At 32.8% G+C, this 19,349-nt stretch overlaps 1 protein-coding gene across 1 annotated transcript in view; it reads left to right on the top strand.

Annotated features, from left to right (window-relative positions):
* The window catches only part of LOC149802429 (testis-expressed protein 2-like), a 113,870-nt gene that overhangs the window by 43,331 nt on the left and 51,190 nt on the right, over positions 1 to 19,349 (top strand). The window contains exon 2 of the mRNA XM_089951643.1: positions 8,890 to 9,975. Within this exon, the coding sequence (XP_089807769.1) occupies positions 8,920 to 9,975 (1,056 nt within the window). The 5' untranslated portion in view covers positions 8,890 to 8,919. The remainder of the gene's footprint in view (positions 1 to 8,889; positions 9,976 to 19,349) is intronic.

Below are 19,349 nucleotides of genomic sequence, written 5' to 3'. Positions count from 1 at the left end.
CCTTTCACAATTAGTAGAACTTAAATAGAACTTAGCAGGGAATGTATTGATCATTTGGATAATCAGGAATTTTTTTACAATGTTTCTCCAGTGATAAGCCCTGGGAGGCAAGGTATAAAAAGTTTTTAAAAAGTAAGGGGTGGACTTATATATCTGACCAAAATACATTTAAGAAAGTTGGGCTGGGGGCTCATTGTCAAGCATAGACTTATCATCCAATAAATATGGCAATAAGCTCTGCTTGTGTACATGTATATATCATGTATAGTGAATACTCGATGTTGGTGCTTGAACATTAGATTTGGTTAATAGATATGCAGGTAATCAAGACTGAACTGTATAATTTAAACAGCTCAAGGTAAATCAGTGTGAATATGGTCATCAATATAAGGTACATCCTAATAAATGTATTATAGTTTATATCAAATCTCTATCAGCAACTTGCAGCTCATCATCTAGTCATAATGAACTATATATACATTTTGTTTTCCCTTCAATTTTATAATCCTGCCCTAAGTCACAGAGTATTATGTTTTCTGTCCTGCTATCTGTTCCCAGTTTCATTTTTGCAGAGTACCTCGAGTTCTCCACCATCTCCCATTTTCAGACTTTGTAAGTACTTTGTATTTTGAGCATGTAAGAAATTTCAGTCTCAAGTGAGACCAAAGTCATGGAGATTGAAAAAAAAAAAAGAAAGCTCTTTCCACACTTTGAACTTGATTTCAATACCACATACCATGACCAGACTTTGTAAATGGATTGCATCTGGGATTTTTTTTAAAAGACACTGATTGGGATCAAAAGTGAATGGTCAAGGTCATAGACTAGAAGAAGTAAAACGTTTGCCACAAAATACGTAACTTCTGTACCACATGTCTTAACTAAGCTTTGTAGATCACTTGAATTAGAGACAAGTTAGACACCTACGGTATTACATTTTGGTTTTAGAAGACCAAAGGTCAAGGTCAGAGAGCTGTCAAGGGGGTAAATGGTTTTCATAGAATAACTCCTAACCATATCCGCAAATCAGGACAAGACATTGTGGATGGGTTGCATTAAGACAAGAAAGGCACTTGTCTGTTTAGGGTCAAGGTAAAAGTCACAGAAACTGAAAGAACATGTCTGGAGATGGAGAAGTCATGTTCAGTTAGCAATAATTTTATTGTGTAAGTTTTCTTTTCAGAGAACTTGCCATAGTACCTTTCTAAGAGTTTATGAATGCCTACAATTTCATTTGGATGTCAATCCTTATTTCATGATATATTGTCAAAGTCCATCCCTTCCTTCTTAAAGTCAAGGCCAGTACCATCGTATCTTACACAGATAGGGTAATATAAATGCTTACTAGGTTTCAAAAGATATTGAATAAATATTCTTTTTGACTTGTTATCAGTTATGTATTAATTGTAATATTTGTAAGTATACAGGATTTACGGACTTTCAGGTCAGAACATAGACAGAGTAGTGGGTGAATAGGCTTCTCACTAATTATTATGCTGGCAGATGAAACTGCCTGGCCAGCATTCTGTTTCAGTTAAATATGCTGATTATCAAAAATTATTTGGTCAGAGATTTTCGGGATCCATCAGCAATTTCAAGGTCACTGTAATAATTGTTATTGACATAACTCACAAGAATTCTGTTCCAGGTGTGTTTTGGAAATAAATGGCACTTACCTCTAACATAAGTCATGTGGATTTGTGTGAAAGCACAGTCAATATACAAAAACATATACCACTGATGTTTATCATCTATAGTAGTTACTTAATTGTTTGACACATGTAACAAGTGCTCTCAAATCATTCAATTGCATAAAGAAATAAATCATTACAAAATCATGATAATTTAAAAATCAGGCTTTCATTATTTTTTAAGTGGTGAATGAGGTGAATCTATTAAAGTATGTAGGCAAGATAATAAAGGAAGTTTATTGTGTGTTGTACAATCATTTATTACATGCAGTTTAAACAGAATAGATATCCAAAATGTAATTCCTGCATCATTCTACGACTCTTGCTTACTATTATCGTCCATCCCCAGATTTTATATAAACATTCCATTTCCTACATTTGGTGCCTTCTACAAGTTGATTCCACCAGCCATACATCAGTCTTGACCATCAGACTTTCACTGTTTTGAGTTTGTAATTCTTTAGGTGCCTAGAATAAAATCAGACTGGGCCTCACTCAAACACAAACTCGATCCAAATATGGTCATACACATGCTTTCTGGTTAAAAAATGTTGTTGTGCCTCTGTCGTAATTATTTGAACCGGTTAGAGAAGTTCATGATGTGGTTATGCCCCTTGCAACTGGAATCTGCTTGCATATCAGTGACACTTTTCTTTTCTTAATATCTCTTACAGAAGCTTAATATGTGTCACATTATGACTAGACATTGTGTACAGTGTATAATGACAAGACATTGTGTACAGTGTATAATGATAAAACATTGTGTACAGTGTATAATGATCAACGTTGTGTGCAGTGTATAATGATCAACATTGTGTACAGTGTATAATGACTAGACATTGTGTATAGTGTATAATTATCAGACATTGTATATAGTGTATCACGACTAGACATTGTATACAGTATGTAATGACTAGACATTGTGTACAGTCTATAATGACCAGACATTGTGTAAAGTGTATAATGATAAGACATTGTATACAGTGTATAATGATAAGACATTGTGTGCAGTGTATAATGACTAGACATTGTGTACAGTGTATAATGACTAGACATTGTGTACAGTGTATCATGACTAGACATTCTATACAGTATGTAATGGCTAGACATTGTGTACATTGTATAATGACTAGAAATTGTGTACAGTGTATCATGACTAGACATTGTGTACAGTGTATCATTACTAGACATTGTGTATAGTGTCATGAATAGACATTGTGTACAATGTATAATGACTAGATATTGTGCATAGTGTGTCATGACTAGACATTGTGTACAATGTATAATGACTAGAGATTGTGTACATTGTATAATGACTAGACATTGTGTACAGTCTATAATGACCAGACATTGTATACAGTATGTAATGACTAGACATTACATTAATCGACATTGTGTACAATGTATAATGACTAGACATTGTGTACAGTGTATCATGACTAGACATTGTGTACAGTGTATCATGACTAGACATTGTGTACACTGTATAATGACTAGACATTGTATATAGTGTATCATGACTAGACATTGTATACAGTATGTAATGACTAGACATTGTGTATGGTCTATAATGACCAGACATTGTGTACATTGTATATTGACTAGACATTATGTACAGTCTATAATGACCAGACATTGTATACAGTATGTAATGACTAGACGTTGTATACATTGTCTTGACTCGACATTGTGTACAATGTATAATGACTAGACATTGTGTACATTATATAATGACTAGACATTGTATATAGTGTATCATGACTAGACATTGTATACAGTATGTAATGACTAGACATTGTGTACAGTCTATAATGACCAGACATTGTGTACATTGTATATTGACTAGACATTATGTACAGTCTATAATGACCAGACACTGTATACAGTATGTAATGACTAGACATTGTATACATTGTCATGACTCGACATTGTGTACAATGTATAATGACTAGACATTGTGTACATTATATAATGACTAGACATTGTGTACAGTGTATAATGACTAGACATTGTGTACATTGTATAATGACTAGACATTGTATACATTGTCATGTCTCGACATTGTGTACAATGTATAATGACTAGAAATTGTGTACAGTGTATAATGACTAGACTTCTTGTACAGTAAAATAATTTAGTCAGTCTGATCAGCATTTTAAGTTATCTCCAATTTTATTACAAATTGAATCCTTCTATTCTTTGCTCCATCACACATTTCTCTGGTTATCTCCTCAACTGTTTGAGTGATCTTCCTGAAACTTGGTATGCATTAGTGACCTTATAAGAGTTGTCCCTCTTTTAGGATTGAGCTTTGTCAGATTAATACTTTTTTAGTTATCTGCCCATGTTTGAGAATTGTGTTTGTGTTAGTAGTAACATGGTTTGTTTTATAATGTGTGCTTGTGGGACTCGTGCTTGTTTCTAAAAAAAATGTGTAGAAAAATCAACAAATGCATGAAGATTATGCATTGTATTTTCAAGCTTTATTGTTTTCTTCATTAAATCTCTGCTAAGTGCTATATTCAGAACATTTTCCCCTTTTTCTCAAATATAGTAATTTCTTGCCCAAGTTTTAGTTCAAGAACCTTGAGTAACTCATTTCTGTCTGTGACACATTGCTGAATTCTTTCTCATAATAGTAATTAAGTTCATTTCACAATTTGGAAAAAATTTCCATTAAAAGATTAAATGTTCATGTTTTGTAATATTTCATGAATCTTTCTGCTTGCTCTTGTGTCCTATTTAGTAGCAGTCATTAACAAAAACAAACCAGTGAGGTGATATTCAATTGGATGAATCCCTGCCTTGATCCAGCATGGTTATGTTAATGTTCTCATATGCAGTCATATCACAAGTATATATAATTATATTAATTTATTCGACATGATGTTGGGATTGGAAACGGTTTATGGTTTTGAATTGCAAGAAAGTTCTGATCAGTGTCATAAGGTTATATTTTACCAAGAGCAATCACCCTGGATACAATATTTTTACCAGCACTTTTCTCTGAGATTACAAATGAAGTAGTTATCACAAAAAATCATAAAACATATTTAAACAGTGTTTAGCATTGATTGTAATAGTACTATTAAAGTCTGTTGTTGTTATTGTGGGGTTTAACGACATTTGTCAGCACATGATAGGCTATGCATGGCGGCCATTATTAATGGTGGAGGAAGAACCCAGAAAGAACCACTGACCCACGAGAAGCTACTGGCAGTGATCCATAACGGAGAGTGCTTTAGACCACTCAGCAACTCAGGGCCCCCCATTAAAGCCAGTTGCATATACTAGACTCCTTTGTTATATGGCCTTAATAATGAAGTTCCTGTGATAAGACATGTGTGGCATGGATCCTATATCATTAAATTATAATAATATTGTATGCATCATGTACCTTATTATTAAAGAGTGTCACTGTTAGGCAGTATACTCTGTCACTTCCTTGGATGGTGTTAAAATGAGGAATTACTTTAGTTGATTTATGTAATGTAGACTACATTCTGTAATTTGCCATCAAGGCTGCACTGTACAGCTTAACAATATTGTTTTTGGAAGCTGTGTTATTGATACAGTAGATATATGCATCAGTTTTCAGTTAATCCTTTTTTAAATATATTTTTTATTTTATTTTTTAAATTCTAAATTTCTGTATCTAAATTCATTTTTCCACTGTAAGTCTTGGCTTAATTATCCTCCAGAAGGAAATTTAAGAATACCTGCTAATACATGTGTACACTAATGTAGGAGTGCAGTGGTTGAATATTGATTTCTGAAACCTATGCTAATTAGATATTTTGTTGTGTGTTAAACATTGAGCTATTTTATGAGGGAGTAAAGCCTTTTTCAGATGGAACCTAAGTAGATAAGAATGACAGGGCTGATCTTTTTTAGGATCTAATCAAGGCAGGCAATTGGCATGAGGTAATGTCTGGTATTTAGCTGAGGAAATAGTTCAGGTCACTGATTACTAAGTTGAGAGTAATGTTACTGGTATGTGTAATACTTATTTAACACAGACTAATATCAGACTTTTAATCTGGATGCCTTATACACTCAGCACACTTTGCTTATAGAGAATGAAAGAGACTTGGTCTGCTTTCACAGAACTAAGACCATGATGTACTAATTAGCTGTATTACTCATAGAGCTTACCTGATGGCCCACCATCCAGTCTCCATTAGGACACACTTGTTGTCAGTATTGCTTGTAAACTACTGAGAAGATTTCCATTAAATATTTCAGACATTCATCACAAACTCCTTTTGGTTATAAATGAAAATGTGCCATAGTGGCTGTCTGGTTACTACTATTATTCTGGAATGCATAGTCATATCAATATAGTTTTTTCTAAAATACATTTTATGGAGCCTATTTCGTCCTAAATGAAAATGGTATTGATCTGACAGCTGATATGGCCACCATAGTAGCCATCTTGAAAATATTATTGCAACTTTTTCTGATCATAACAACATTTCAGTGAAATACTTTGTATGATGTCTAGTTGGTCAAAAACACAAATAGTACAACTCAGACAACCAGTATCTCAACCAATGCAGCCACTTTGAAATTTTTTTGTATAGCTTCTCCTCCTGAATGGATGATTCCACATGGACTTTCATGAAAATGGTGATGATCTGACATCCAGTATTATTACCACAGCATCTGTCTTGAAAATGCTGTCTCCATTCTGTCAGAATAGAGAGTCACATCAATATGAACTTTCACTAAAAGGCTTCTTACAATGTTTTGTTGGTTCAGATTGAAATGGTGCCTATCCGATATCTACACAGACCACAGTGGCCATCCAAAATGTTTTCACTAGTCATCCTGAATGGATGCTTGTGACAACATATGTTTTCAGTTAAAGGCTTATTATCATTGCCTCTGAATGTAAATGATACCTGTCTGATATGACATCAGCATGTTAGCCATCTGAATAGATGGTCGTATTGACATGGGTTTTCGTTAAAAGATTTTGTGTGATGCATAGTTGGTCTTACGGGACAATAGGGGAGGTTCAGTAGCTCATGGGTAAGATTCATTATCCAAGAGTAGCAGATTCAGTAGTTGCCAGGGTTGGCCACCAGTGTGTCTTTGGGAAAGGCTCTTAGCTCCAATTTACTTGGTATGATATAGCCAATAATATGTTAAAAGTGCCATTCAAAGCAACAAAAAAAACCAAAACATTAAACGAGGATAGTGCTCTAGAGAAGTCAGGTATGGTCAATATTGTGGCCATCTTGAAAATCATGTTATCACTTCTTCTAACCGGATGGTTATATCTTCATTGGAGTATTTAACAACAAAAAATTCTTAATGTCAAGTTTACTTTACTGAATTCTAAAAAGAACTTTTTATGATGTCTAGTTGTCTTTACTGAATTCAACAAAAAACTTTGCATGGTGCATAGATGTATTTACTGAATTCAACAAAAAATGTTCATAGTGTATTTCGGTGAAGATATTGATAGTCTGCTTCTTTCATTATATTTAAGGTCAAAGGTTTTGATTCAGTGTGTTAACTGCACCAGTATGTGAGCTGGATAAAAGAAACCAGTCTGATGGATTTTTATCGTTTAACTCATTTTGTGGATATATCTGATAAACATATTGAAGGATACCACTTAATAAACATTTTAACCAAACTCTGAATGGGTTGTGTCTTGACATTGTCTGAAGTTCAGTGATCCATATTTCAGTTTCACGGTCAAAGGCCATCATAAAGAATTCTATACTGCATGTACAGGTATCTTGCGAACATGTTGACACTAAAATAAAGACACATATTTTTGGCCAAGTTTTGTCTGTTCAAGGTTCTCAAGAATATCGGAGATGGTTTTTGTAGTCGGCAGTTGAAATGAAGGAACAGATTTATCTTGGATTCCTTGAAATTCTTTTTGACCACTAGAGAGTTTGTCCCTTTTAGGGACTCTTGTTTCTCACACATAACATCACATACCAAATGACTGCCATTGCTTCATCAAATATGGGTCATAGACCTATAACAAGCTTTTAAATCTGCAGATGATTTAGAAATCTTATTATGGTTGTTGTTTGAAGTGAGTTAGGTTTTAAGCAAAACAAAACGTGAGAGACTTTCAAGATGAATGACTGGGCACTGTTAAAGCAAAACAAAATCATTGAGAGATTTGCTAAATGAAAACTTAGTACTGTTGAAGCAAAACAAAAACACAGAGATTTGCTAGATGAATGACTGGGTGCTGTTGAAGCAAAACAAATACACAGAGAGACTTTCAAGATGAATGATTTGGTACTGTTGAAGCAAAACAAAAACAGAGTTTTACAAGATTAGTGACTGAGTGCTACTATTCTGTGGTAGAATCAACCAATTCGGACTTGACAGCAACTACATGCTTTGATGTACAATAAAACCCTATTGCTAAACTTATACTCAACCTTATGTTTATAAAATTCCCAAACAAAATAAGGAGTTTTTTTTTTTTTAAATTCCAATACTCTGGATCTCTGCTCTGGAATAGTATTCCAGTTGAGATGAGAAATGCCCACTCTTTTTCCTTCTTCCAAACCCAATATATCCAGTGGATTCAGAGATGCAGCTAAAATAAATAAATTCCTTTGTATGAGGGCCTCAAGGTAGATTAGTTCTTAGCTAATTGTGTTACCATCTTTAAATAAGGTCATTATTATTATTATTATTATTACTATTATTATTGCAATATTTTAATTAATATCATTCATTGCTTGTTTTTTTTGGTTCAGATTGTTAAAAAAAACTTTCAAAGAGTTGAAAGTAATATCTGAAGTAGATGGTGGATGTATGTAAATTTTTGTTTATGCTGATGTTCTGTGGATATATATACCTGCAAACATGTATGAGCTTTCTCGTTATGTTATGTTAGGATGCTTATTTTTCAAAGTAGTAGGATATTTCTTAGGTGTTTAATAAATTCTGTCAAATTTAAGTAAATAGCCAATATGTTCGCATGACCAGAAAACTTTGTAATTGTTTAAATTTTGCCTGATCTGATACCATCAAAGATAATTTTCCAAGCAGAACACATCAGTTTTTTTTTCTGTATATACATTTTTGGCATTTAAACTTTTGACACAGTTACTACATATTTATGCATTTGTTTCATGCAACATTTATTACTTGGAACACGGAATGAATTTTATATAAATGCATACCATTATATTTTTTTATTCTTCATCAGAAATGAAGATATAAGGGAAGAAAACCCAAGATGAGTGTAAAAAAGAATCCAAACCCACCACCCCGCCCTCCAGCACCACGGCTGACAGAAAAAGCCTTCAGCTTTAGATCGCTTGAGGAGGAGGTGGAGGAACAGGAAGACCTCACCATCTCTGCAACAGTGGCCAAGAAAAAAGATCTTACAACTACCAGCAGCAGCATTGATACTAAAACTAGTCAGCTACAAAATGCAAAAGCAACAGATGTTGAACAGTCCCCACTAAAATCTAAATCTAGTTGGGAGCGAACATTTACTGATTTCAAAGAGAAAATCCAGGATACCATATCCAAAAAATTAGATGAATTTTCATCTGACCATTCAAAGAAGGAAAGTTCATCACCTCTGCGAGAATTGAAGAAGGAGAGTTCATCTAATTCCATTTGTAACCCAGAGGAACAGAAAGCAGGAACATTAGGGGGTTCTGTCACTGTGATCTCAGATAAAATTGCAGATGCAGATACTGTAAGTTGTCCAGGAGACCTGTGTTCTGGATTTAAGGGTTTCCAGTGTGATGATGAGTATTTTTCAGTAGAACCAGTAGAAGACTTTACAGGAAGTCCTAATCTTCCTCAGGATTCCTATGTAAGAAAAAGACAGCCATTAGGCAAGGAAGAAAAACTAAAGCCTACATCTTTGCCAAAGGTGGTTATGTCTGCTTTAGTAAACGAGAACCAGAAAGGAAAAATTACATCCACTGAATCACATCCAAGAAGAATTGTTAAAAAAGGGGAAGAACCGACATTTAGTGGAAATGCAGTGTCACCTTCCCAAGCTGTTTCCAGTAAATTGAATGCTGTTCATCTTCCTGTTCGTCAGCTTGTAGCTGGAGGGCTTGTAACCTTCCTGTACTTAGTTCTTCCACTGCCCTCCTTCATAAATGGTATGGTAATAGGACTGGTGCTAGCATCATTGGGCTGGTTAGTCTACTTATGGTTAATTCAGCCTACCCCACCCAAGGAGACAATCCCAGAAATCCCTTTTGAGGACCTACCTCCTCTGCCTACCCCAGAGCTTAAGGAACCAAAATCAGAAGATGGAGTTTACAAGGTATGTGCAAAAATTGTACCTCACGTCTGACTAGTTCCTTGCATTTTTAATTTGTCAAATGAGTCACATGAAAAACTCGAGGTCTTTGTGACATTGCTTCACAATGAGGTCCTATTTGTCATGAAATTCATTAACATTTCTTTCCTATTCTTCCACATGAAAATTATTGAAAATAATGGGCAATGAAGTCATAAAGTTCATCGATTGTAAATTTCTTACATGGTTTAGTATTGATTTGATACACACATTACACTGTAAAGTCTAGCTGTAAATTTCTTACATGGTTTAGTATTGATTTGATACACACATTACACTGTAAAGTTTAGCTGTAAATTTCTTACATGGTTTAGTATTGATTTGATACACACATTACACTGTAAAGTTTAGCTGTAAATTTCTTACATGGTTTAGTATTGATTTGATACACACATTACACTGTAAAGTCTAGCTGTAAAAAACTTACATGGTTTAGTATTGATTTGATACACACATTACACTGTAAAGTCTAGCTGTAAAAAACTTACATGGTTTAGTATTGATTTGATACACACATTACACTGTAAAGTCTAGCTGTAAATTTCTTACATGGTTTAGTATTGATTTGATACACACATTACACTGTAAAGTCTAGCTGTAAAAAACTTACATGGCTTAGTATTGATTTGATACACACATTACACTGTAAAGTCTAGCTGTAAAATACTTACATGGTTTAGTATTGATTTGATACACACATTACACTGTAAAGTCTAGCTGTAAATTTCTTACATGGTTTAGTATTGATTTGATACACACATTACACTGTAAAGTCTAGCTGTAAATTTCTTACATGGTTTAGTATTGATTTGATACACACATTACACTGTAAAGTCTAGCTGTAAAAAACTTACTTGGTTTAGTATTGATTTGATACACAGATTACACTGTAAAGTCTAGCTGTAAATTTCTTACATGGTTTAGTATTGATTTGATACACAGATTACACTGTAAAGTCTAGCTGTAAATTTCTTACATGGTTTAGTATTGATTTGATACACACATTACACTGTAAAGTCTAGCTGTAAATTTCTTACATGGTTTAGTATTGATTTGATACACACATTACACTGTAAAGTCTAGCTGTAAATTTCTTACATGGTTTAGTATTGATTTGATACACACATTACACTGTAAAGTTTAGCTGTAAAAAACTTACATGGTTTAGTATTGATTTGATACACACATTACACTGTAAAGTCTAGCTGTAAAAAACTTACATGGTTTAGTATTGATTTGATACACACATTACACTGTAAAGTTTAGCTGTAAAAAACTTACATGGTTTAGTATTGATTTGATACACACATTACACTGTAATGTCTAGCTGTAAAATACTTACATGGTTTAGTATTGATTTGATACACACATTACACTGTAAAGTCTAGCTGTAAAAAACTTACATGGTTTAGTATTGATTTGATACACACATTGCACTGTAAAGTCTAGCTGTAAATTTCTTACATGGTTTAGTATTGATTTGATACACACATTACACTGTAAAGTCTAGCTGTAAATTTCTTACATGGTTTAGTATTGATTTGATACACACATTACACTGTAAAGTCTAGCTGTAAAAAACTTACATGGTTTAGTATTGATTTGATACACACATTACACTGTAAAGTCTAGCTGTAAAAAACTTACATGGTTTAGTATTGATTTGATACACACATTACACTGTAAAGTCTGGCTGTAAAATACTTACATAGTTTAGTATTGATTTGATACACACATTACACTGTAAAGTCTAGCTGTAAAATACTTACATGGTTTAGTATTGATTTGATACACACATTACACTGTAAAGTTTAGCTGTAAAAAACTTACATGGTTTAGTATTGATTTGATACACACATTACACTGTAAAGTTTAGCTGTAAAAAACTTACATGGTTTAGTATTGATTTGATACACACATTACAAAGTCTAGCTGTAAAAAACTTACATGGTTTAGTATTGATTTGATACACACATTACACTGTAAAGTCTAGCTGTAAATTTCTTACATGGTTTAGTATTGATTTGATACACACATTACACTATAAAGTCTGGCTGTAAAAAACTTACATGGTTTAGTATTGATTTGATACACACATTACACTGTAAAGTCTAGCTGTAAAAAACTTACATGGTTTAGTATTGATTTGATACACACATTACACTGTAAAGTCTAGCTGTAAAAAACTTACTTGGTTTAGTATTGATTTGATACACACATTACACTGTAAAGTTTAGCTGTAAAAAACTTACATGGTTTAGTATTGATTTGATACACACATTACACTGTAAAGTCTAGCTGTAAAAAACTTACATGGTTTAGTATTGATTTGATACACACATTACACTGTAAAGTCTAGCTGGAAAAAACTTACATGGTTTAGTATTGATTTGATACACACATTACACTGTAAAGTCTGGCTGGAAAAAACTTACATGGTTTAGTATTGATTTGATACACACATTACACTGTAAAGTCTGGCTGGAAAAAACTTACATGGTTTAGTATTGATTTAATACACACATTACACTGTAAAGTCTAGCTGTAAATTTCTTACATGGTTTAGTATTGATTTGATACACACATTACACTGTAAAGTTTAGCTGTAAAAAACTTACATGGTTTAGTATTGATTTGATACACACATTACACTGTAAAGTTTAGCTGTAAAAAACTTACATGGTTTAGTATTGATTTGATACACACATTACACTGTAAAGTCTAGCTGTAAAAAACTTACATGGTTTAGTATTGATTTGATACACACATTACACTGTAAAGTCTAGCTGTAAAAACTTACATGGTTTAGTATTGATTTGATACACACATTACACTGTAAAGTCTGGCTGTAAAATACTTACATAGTTTAGTATTGATTTGATACACACATTACACTGTAAAGTCTAGCTGTAAAATACTTACATGGTTTAGTATTGATTTGATACACACATTACACTGTAAAGTCTAGCTGTAAAAACTTACATGGTTTAGTATTGATTTGATACACACATTACACTGTAAAGTTTAGCTGTAAAAAACTTACATGGTTTAGTATTGATTTGATACACACATTACACTGTAAAGTTTAGCTGTAAAAAACTTACATGGTTTAGTATTGATTTGATACACACATTACACTGTAAAGTCTAGCTGTAAAAAAACTTACATGGTTTAGTATTGATTTGATACACACATTACACTGTAAAGTTTAGCTGTAAAAAACTTACATGGTTTAGTATTGATTTGATACACACATTGCACTGTAAAGTCTAGCTGTAAAAAACTTACATGGTTTAGTATTGATTTGATACACAATTGCACTGTAAAGTTTAGCTGTAAAAAACTTACATGGTTTAGTATTGATTTGATACACACATTACACTGTAAAGTCTAGCTGTAAAAAACTTACATGGTTTAGTATTGATTTGATACACACATTACACTGTAAAGTCTAGCTGTAAAAAACTTACATGGTTTAGTATTGATTTGATACATTACACTGTAAAGTCTAGCTGTAAAAAACTTACATGGTTTAGTATTGATTTGATACACACATTACATGGTTTAGTATTGATTTGATACACACATTACACTGTAAAGTTTAGCTGGAAAAAACTTACATGGTTTAGTATTGATTTGATACACACATTACACTGTAAAGTCTAGCTGTAAAAAACTTACATGGTTTAGTATTGATTTGATACACACATTACACTGTAAAGTCTGGCTGGAAAAAACTTACATGGTTTAGTATTGATTTGATACACACATTACACTGTAAAGTCTGGCTGGAAAAAACTTACATGGTTTAGTATTGATTTGATACACACATTACACTGTAAAGTCTAGCTGTAAAAAACTTACATGGTTTAGTATTGATTTGATACACACATTACACTGTAAAGTCTAGCTGTAAAAAACTTACATGGTTTAGTATTGATTTGATACACACATTACACTGTAAAGTCTAGCTGTTAATTTCTTACATGGTTTAGTATTGATTTGATACACACATTGCACTGTAAAGTCTAGCTGTAAAAAACTTACATGGTTTAGTATTGATTTGATACACAATTGCACTGTAAAGTTTAGCTGTAAAAAACTTACATGGTTTAGTATTGATTTGATACACACATTACACTGTAAAGTTTAGCTGTAAAAAACTTACATGGTTTAGTATTGATTTGATACACACATTGCACTGTAAAGTCTAGCTGTAAAAAACTTACATGGTTTAGTATTGATTTGATACACAATTGCACTGTAAAGTTTAGCTGTAAAAAACTTACATGGTTTAGTATTGATTTGATACACACATTACACTGTAAAGTCTAGCTGTAAAAAACTTACATGGTTTAGTATTGATTTGATACACACATTACACTGTAAAGTCTAGCTGTAAAAAACTTACATGGTTTAGTATTGATTTGATACACACATTACACTGTAAAGTTTAGCTGTAAAAAACTTACATGGTTTAGTATTGATTTGATACACACATTACATGGTTTAGTATTGATTTGATACACACATTACACTGTAAAGTCTAGCTGTAAATTTCTTACATGGTTTAGTATTGATTTGATACACACATTACACTGTAAAGTCTAGCTGTAAAAAACTTACATGGTTTAGTATTGATTTGATACACACATTACACTGTAAAGTCTGGCTGGAAAAAACTTACATGGTTTAGTATTGATTTGATACACACATTACACTGTAAAGTCTGGCTGGAAAAAACTTGCATGGTTTAGTATTGATTTGATACACACATTACACTGTAAAGTCTAGCTGTAAAAAACTTACATGGTTTAGTATTGATTTGATACACACATTACACTGTAAAGTCTAGCTGTAAAAAACTTACATGGTTTAGTATTGATTTGATACACACATTACACTGTAAAGTCTAGCTGTAAAAAACTTACATGGTTTAGTATTGATTTGATACACACATTACACTGTAAAGTCTAGCTGTTAATTTCTTACATGGTTTAGTATTGATTTGATACACACATTGCACTGTAAAGTCTAGCTGTAAAAAACTTACATGGTTTAGTATTGATTTGATACACAATTGCACTGTAAAGTTTAGCTGTAAAAAACTTACATGGTTTAGTATTGATTTGATACACACATTACACTGTAAAGTCTAGCTGTAAAAAACTTACGTGGTTTAGTATTGATTTGATACACACATTACACTGTAAAGTCTAGCTGTAAAAAACTTACATGGGCTTGACCCAGGTACTCTTTCTGGTAAGTTTCCTATTAACTTTGAATCTGGGGGTGGGGATAACATCATTTTTAATAATGTGTTAGCTACATCATACAGAGTAGAGGAAATGGGAGCTAAGTGCCTTTCATGAAAGACACACTGAAGGCACCGATCATAGCTGGCTTTGATTACGAGTCAAATGCTCTACCAGACTATGCCCAATCACTCACTAGATACATATACAAATGCCAAGCATTTCACTTTCGATGTAATCAAATCATTATACTTTTTTTCAACAAATTAATTATTGTGCTTGCCTTATATTGATTACACTTTTCCTGCACATTACAAAATACTTAAAGCAATGAAAAGTTTAGCTTGTTATTTATATTGTCATCTCTTTGATTCCACTGATCAATTTTTTTGAAAATATTCAAAAAAGGAAAGATTGCTGGGTAAGAATAGCTTATTAGCACATTTGTCCATCATAGATCCACAACTGTATGATATAGCTAGTGGTACCAGCCTTAGACACTAACAAGCTGTATAGCTAGTAGTACCAACCTAAGTCACTAATAAACTGTATAGCTAGTAGTACCAACCTTAGTCACTAACAAACTGTATAGCAAGTAGTACCAACCTTAGTCACTAATAAACTGTATAGCTAGTAGTACCAACCTTAGTCACTAACAAACTGTATAGCTAGTAGTACCAACCTTAGTCACTAATAAACTGTATATCAAGTAGTACCAACCTTAGTCACTAATAAACTGTATAGCAAGTAGTACCAACCTTATTCACTAATAAACTGTATAGCTAGTAGTACCAACCTTAGTCACTAATAAACTGTATAGCTAGTAGTACCAACCTTAGTCACTAATAAACTGTATATCAAGTAGTACCAACCTTAGTCACTAATAAACTGTATATCAAGTAGTACCAACCTTAGTCACTAATAAACTGTATATCAAGTAGTACCAACCTTATTCACTAATAAACTGTATAGCTAGTAGTACCAGCCTTAGACACTAACAAGCTGTATAGCTAGTAGTACCAACCTAAGTCACTAATAAACTGTATAGCTAGTAGTACCAACCTTAGTCACTAATAAACTGTATAGCTAGTAGTACCAACCTTAGTCACTAACAAACTGTATAGCTAGTAGTACCAACCTTAGTCACTAATAAACTGTATATCAAGTAGTACCAACCTTAGTCACTAATAAACTGTATAGCAAGTAGTACCAACCTTATTCACTAATAAACTGTATAGCTAGTAGTACCAACCTTAGTCACTAATAAACTGTATAGCTAGTAGTACCAACCTTAGTCACTAATAAACTGTATATCAAGTAGTACCAACCTTAGTCACTAATAAACTGTATAGCTAGTAGTACCAACCATTATTCACTAATAAACTGTATAGCAAGTAGTACCAGCCTTAGACACTAATAAACTGTATAGCTAGTAGTACCAACCTTAGTCACTAATAAACTGTATAGCTAGTAGTACCAACCTTAGTCACTAATAAACTGTATAGCTAGTAGTACCAACCTTAGTCACTAATAAACTGTATATCAAGTAGTACCAACCTTAGTCACAAATAAACTGTATATCAGGTAGTACCAACCTTATTCACTAATAAACTGTAAAGCTAGTAGTACCAACCTTAGTCACTAATAAACTGTATAGCTAGTAGTACCAACCTAAGTCACTAACAGACTGTATAGCTAGCAGTACCAATCTAAGTCAGTAATAAACTATATTGCTAGTACATAGTACCAACCTTAATCAATAACATACCATATAACTAGTAGCACCAATCTCAATCACTAATAAATCATAGCTAGTAGTACCAACCTAAGTCACTAATAAACCATATGGCTAGTACCGTATTTCATGTATTTTTTTGTACCCTTTAAATTTTCGTACACAATCCAGTTATCAGAATAAAAATTATTTCAATGTATCATAATTTTTCATACATTTCATTTTGCATTTTTCAACAATTTTTTTTTCTTTATCGGACATAAAATTTCTACTAAGAAAATTTACGTTTGCAATAAAGATCAAAATAGCATATTGCCATTTTGTTTTCACAAAATTAATAATTAATTGTTGGTGAGAAAATGCAATGATTGATGCATAAGCATGGGTGCCTGCAGCATAAGTCAAGGGGGTCACATGACCCCCCAAAATCATACTGCATATATATATATATATATATATATATATATATATATATATATTCCAACAAGTTTAACCATGCATATGAAGCTGTAAATATGTCACAAGATTCTGTTCAAAATGCTTAGTAAATAATAGCTTTAGTTTCATACTGCTTAGTACTATCCTAACTCTCCTGGACGTGACTGACTGACCTTCCACCCCTTGCAGAAAATCCTGCGGGCGCCCATGTTCATAAGCTCTCTTATTGTCATTAGATCTACTGGTGTTTATTAACAAATGGACAAAGGACTTCACAGACCATACCTTTAAATATTATCGTTACTTATTTCTCCTCATTAAGTCCATCACTGTAACAAAACACCACATGCATTTTAAAATGAGTTTGAAAGACCTTTGATGTTTTTGTAGTAGCGCCTTTCTGATGTCACTGCGCTATGGGGAATTAGTCACAAGCAAGAGGGTTTCTTCTTTTTCTACCTTTAATGATGTATGTTGCCCCTAGTTCTTCATGCTGACTCCCTGCACTATGTTTGACCTGGTTATTTAAACAATCCTAGCGGACTTCAGAGAAAACATTCCCTGAAGACCTATTCTAAACTAATATTCTGGTCTGACTGTGTTAGGTGCAGACCCTTTATCTAACTCTAATCTACATATCAAAATGCACAGAATCTAAATTTTGTAATCCAAAATAAAGCCATATATGTACTCTCCATACACACTCTTTTTCCACTGATGCTGTGTGTTAGAATTTACAAAAATATTATTTTGAATATGAAATTACTTGTAAACTTTATCCTTTTGAGCAAATTACTTCAAAATTAAACTAAAACTACTCAACTCTATTTTAAGCACCTTATACCTACTAAAAGAGATTCAAATTTCCCTTCAAATGGTCACTAATTTTAATGTTTAAGCATTATGGCAAACTTGCTATAATTGATTTTAATTAGCTTTACAAACACATCTTCCAACTGTTCTACTGACTCCTTTGTTTCAATTTCTCTGGACTGTAACTTGACACCATAGCATTTGAATAGCTGCTGGTAACCTAGTATTGACCCCAAATCTCTGCCTCTAAATCTAACAGTGACTGTAGAGTTACTCCTCTATCCTAGACATACTGTTATTAAATTTATGTAGAGAATTTAGAAAATTTATACACAAATATATCTTTCCTTCTAAAACTAATATAGATACCATAGCACCTGAAATAACTAAATTTAGCCCTATAATATGTCCCTCCGGCCCAGCAAAATTTGGTCCCCAAATTTTTATAACATACTATTGTTTTTGTCAAATTATTGAATAAAGTGGATTTAGGCATGTATTTCATAATGTTTTATGTGGCATCAGTGTTCACACACACTTCCTTGCACACTACAAACCTACAAAATCTACTCCCTAAATAGAATTTACATTCCATAGTGCAGGGTATTAAGGTACAAAAATATTGCGATTTATTACAATCTTTTCAATTAGAAACAGAAATAACTTTATAATCCCAAGAGGTCTTATGGATGCTAATTTTATGTAAATATCTTGATACTTGTATATGTAAAATAATTTCAAACACTTAATTATTAATCACACTAATAATTTATATATCATCTTTGTCTACCAAAAGTCACATGAACAACAGTTCCATAAATGTCTGACTTCTCACCAATCTACAGTACTTTGTATAATGTTCCATGAATGTCACTTCGCTTTGAATGTAATCTGCAGGTATCACAAGGATTTCAAGATTTTCTTGAACTGAATAAGAACTGGCACAAACATTGTGCCATAGACTGCTTTTAAAATTACAGTAGTTATTTGTTTGCAAAGAATAATCCATTTGGAATGTGCAACATAGCTGTCAATTGTCCAAGTGTGGGATTTATACATCTGTTCTGCTATACCATAGGAAGGAAGATGTGCAGGAT

Source organism: Sinohyriopsis cumingii, chromosome 3, assembly GCF_028554795.1.
Source record: "Sinohyriopsis cumingii isolate HCF-2022 chromosome 3, ASM2855479v2, whole genome shotgun sequence".
In the NCBI taxonomy this organism is placed as follows: domain Eukaryota; kingdom Metazoa; phylum Mollusca; class Bivalvia; order Unionida; family Unionidae; genus Sinohyriopsis; species Sinohyriopsis cumingii.
Note: the sequence above shows the minus strand (reverse complement) of the source record. Positions and strands in the feature narration are given on the sequence as shown.